Source organism: Austrofundulus limnaeus, unplaced genomic scaffold (genome assembly GCF_001266775.1).
Source record: "Austrofundulus limnaeus strain Quisiro unplaced genomic scaffold, Austrofundulus_limnaeus-1.0 Scaffold192, whole genome shotgun sequence".
In the NCBI taxonomy this organism is placed as follows: domain Eukaryota; kingdom Metazoa; phylum Chordata; class Actinopteri; order Cyprinodontiformes; family Rivulidae; genus Austrofundulus; species Austrofundulus limnaeus.
Genome location: NW_013952594.1, coordinates 87,115 through 89,039, shown reverse-complemented (window position 1 = coordinate 89,039; position 1,925 = coordinate 87,115). Strand labels below are relative to the sequence as shown.

General features: G+C 43.9%; 1 protein-coding gene across 1 annotated transcript in view; it reads left to right on the top strand.

Annotated features, from left to right (window-relative positions):
• The window catches only part of ddx46 (DEAD (Asp-Glu-Ala-Asp) box polypeptide 46), a 16,984-nt gene that overhangs the window by 8,261 nt on the left and 6,798 nt on the right, over positions 1-1,925 (top strand). The window contains exons 12-14 of the mRNA XM_014018401.1: positions 535-613; positions 1,452-1,534; positions 1,609-1,773. Coding sequence (XP_013873855.1) covers positions 535-613; positions 1,452-1,534; positions 1,609-1,773 — 327 coding nt within the window. The remainder of the gene's footprint in view (positions 1-534; positions 614-1,451; positions 1,535-1,608; positions 1,774-1,925) is intronic.

Here is a 1,925-nt window from a genome sequence, read left to right as displayed (position 1 = left end):
GATGAAGATGTTCTCATCCTTGATAGGAACGTTGGTTTGAGAGAGGAGTAAAGGAAGRRATCTTTGTGAAGAAAAACCGTCCACCATTAAACAGAGGTGGAGGCCTTCGTGTCCAGTTGTCCTCCTCCTACAATGCTGTTATTGCAAGTATGACTCCGCTCCCTGTGAGGAAAAGATGTGAATCAGGACCCCAGTGATACCAACACAAAGAGGGAAAAAACAAAAACAAGGGGACTTTGAGCCCCGCCTGCATTCACTACATACACATGACATGACCGCTAAGAACCACAGCATAAGCCAGGTGATGGGGCACATGACCCTCTATGAACAATAGAACTAATCAAGCCTATTGTTAGGCGATGGGCCTCTTTTGCATGTGACTAACCTGTTTGTCCATGTGGAGGCGGAGCTTATAAGGCTGAGTTCACCTGAAACTCATCAGACTGAAGAAGTCTCTTGGAGGAGAGACGAAACGTTTCACTAAAGAAGAACCATCCAGAGGACCTACTGATTTTTTCTTTTGTTGGGTTGCAGATTGCTGAGCTGAAAAGAGGAGCAGAGATCATCGTCTGCACGCCGGGGAGAATGATCGACATGTTGGGGGCCAACAGTGGTGAGTTCACTCGTCTCATCGTTACTCTGACGTCATCATTAGTTGCTGAATCAGCATCTTTCGTGTAGTAACTCTGCATGGTTTCAAATAATCCAAACCAGTACCTTTTATTATTTTATTTTTTTACTAAACTGTTGATATTATTTGATCCCGCTTTTGGGGATCAATCATTTCTACAAGACAAAGATGAATTTCCTGAAGAATCAGGGCCAGAACAGGTAGGTGGACCTGGTGCTGCCTCCACGGTTCCTCAGCCTGGGATTAATCCAACTGCTTAATCTGCATCACGACCAGGATTTAGATAGATTAGAATCAATTTTATTAAATCAAAGTAGAATTATTGTTAATCTCTAATGATTTCGTTATACTGTTCTAGTAATAATTTCTTAACTGTGGTTCTTGTTTATTAGGGATAAACTGTTTTTTAAAGTCCTGTTTGACTCAGAGTCTTTGTTAATATTTGCTGCTGCAGTTGTTTTAACCAAAGGGTTTTTTATTCCTTCCACACATGCGAGGTAATCTGTAATATGTTTCCCTTGTAGGTGATGGGGCTCCATCTCTTGTATTGTATCTTGAGGCTGTTTTCTGACTTTTACAGGTCCCTCATGCCCCTGAGATGGTACGCAAGACCAAAGACAAGCAAAGAAACAAATCTAAAATGTTATTACAATAAAACCCCTGCCTCTAAGAGAGAGAAAATTATATATGGTTACATTTTTTAAGTAATTTGAAGTAGCTGCATCTTGATAAAGCACTGTCTGTAAAGAAGCTGGGACTTGGGGGTCGTCTCTTCTCATAGCTGATAAATGTTCTTTATAATCCTTTTTATGATGTGTAGGCCGGGTCACCAACCTGCGCAGAGTTACATATGTGGTGCTGGACGAAGCAGACAGGATGTTTGATATGGGCTTCGAGCCGCAGGTGGGTGCACACTCTGGTTTTTGCACATGGGGTCTCTGTAAAGATTAAATCTCAGCGTTGACGTCCTCTTGCAGGTGATGCGTATTGTGGACAATGTGCGTCCGGACCGGCAGACGGTCATGTTCTCAGCCACCTTCCCCAGAGCCATGGAGGCTCTGGCTCGCAGGATCCTGTCCAAGCCCATCGAGGTGCAGGTGGGAGGTCGCAGCGTGGTCTGCTCTGACGTGGAGCAACATGTGGTAAATTGTCTCCTTTCATTTTTGTGGCACATATTTTTATTWTTTTTTTATTTTTTAACCTCGGATTCAGGAAGAGCAGTGTGGTTTTCGTCCTGGTCGTGGAACACTGGACCAGCTCTACACCCTCAGCAGGGTCCTGGAGGGTGCATGGG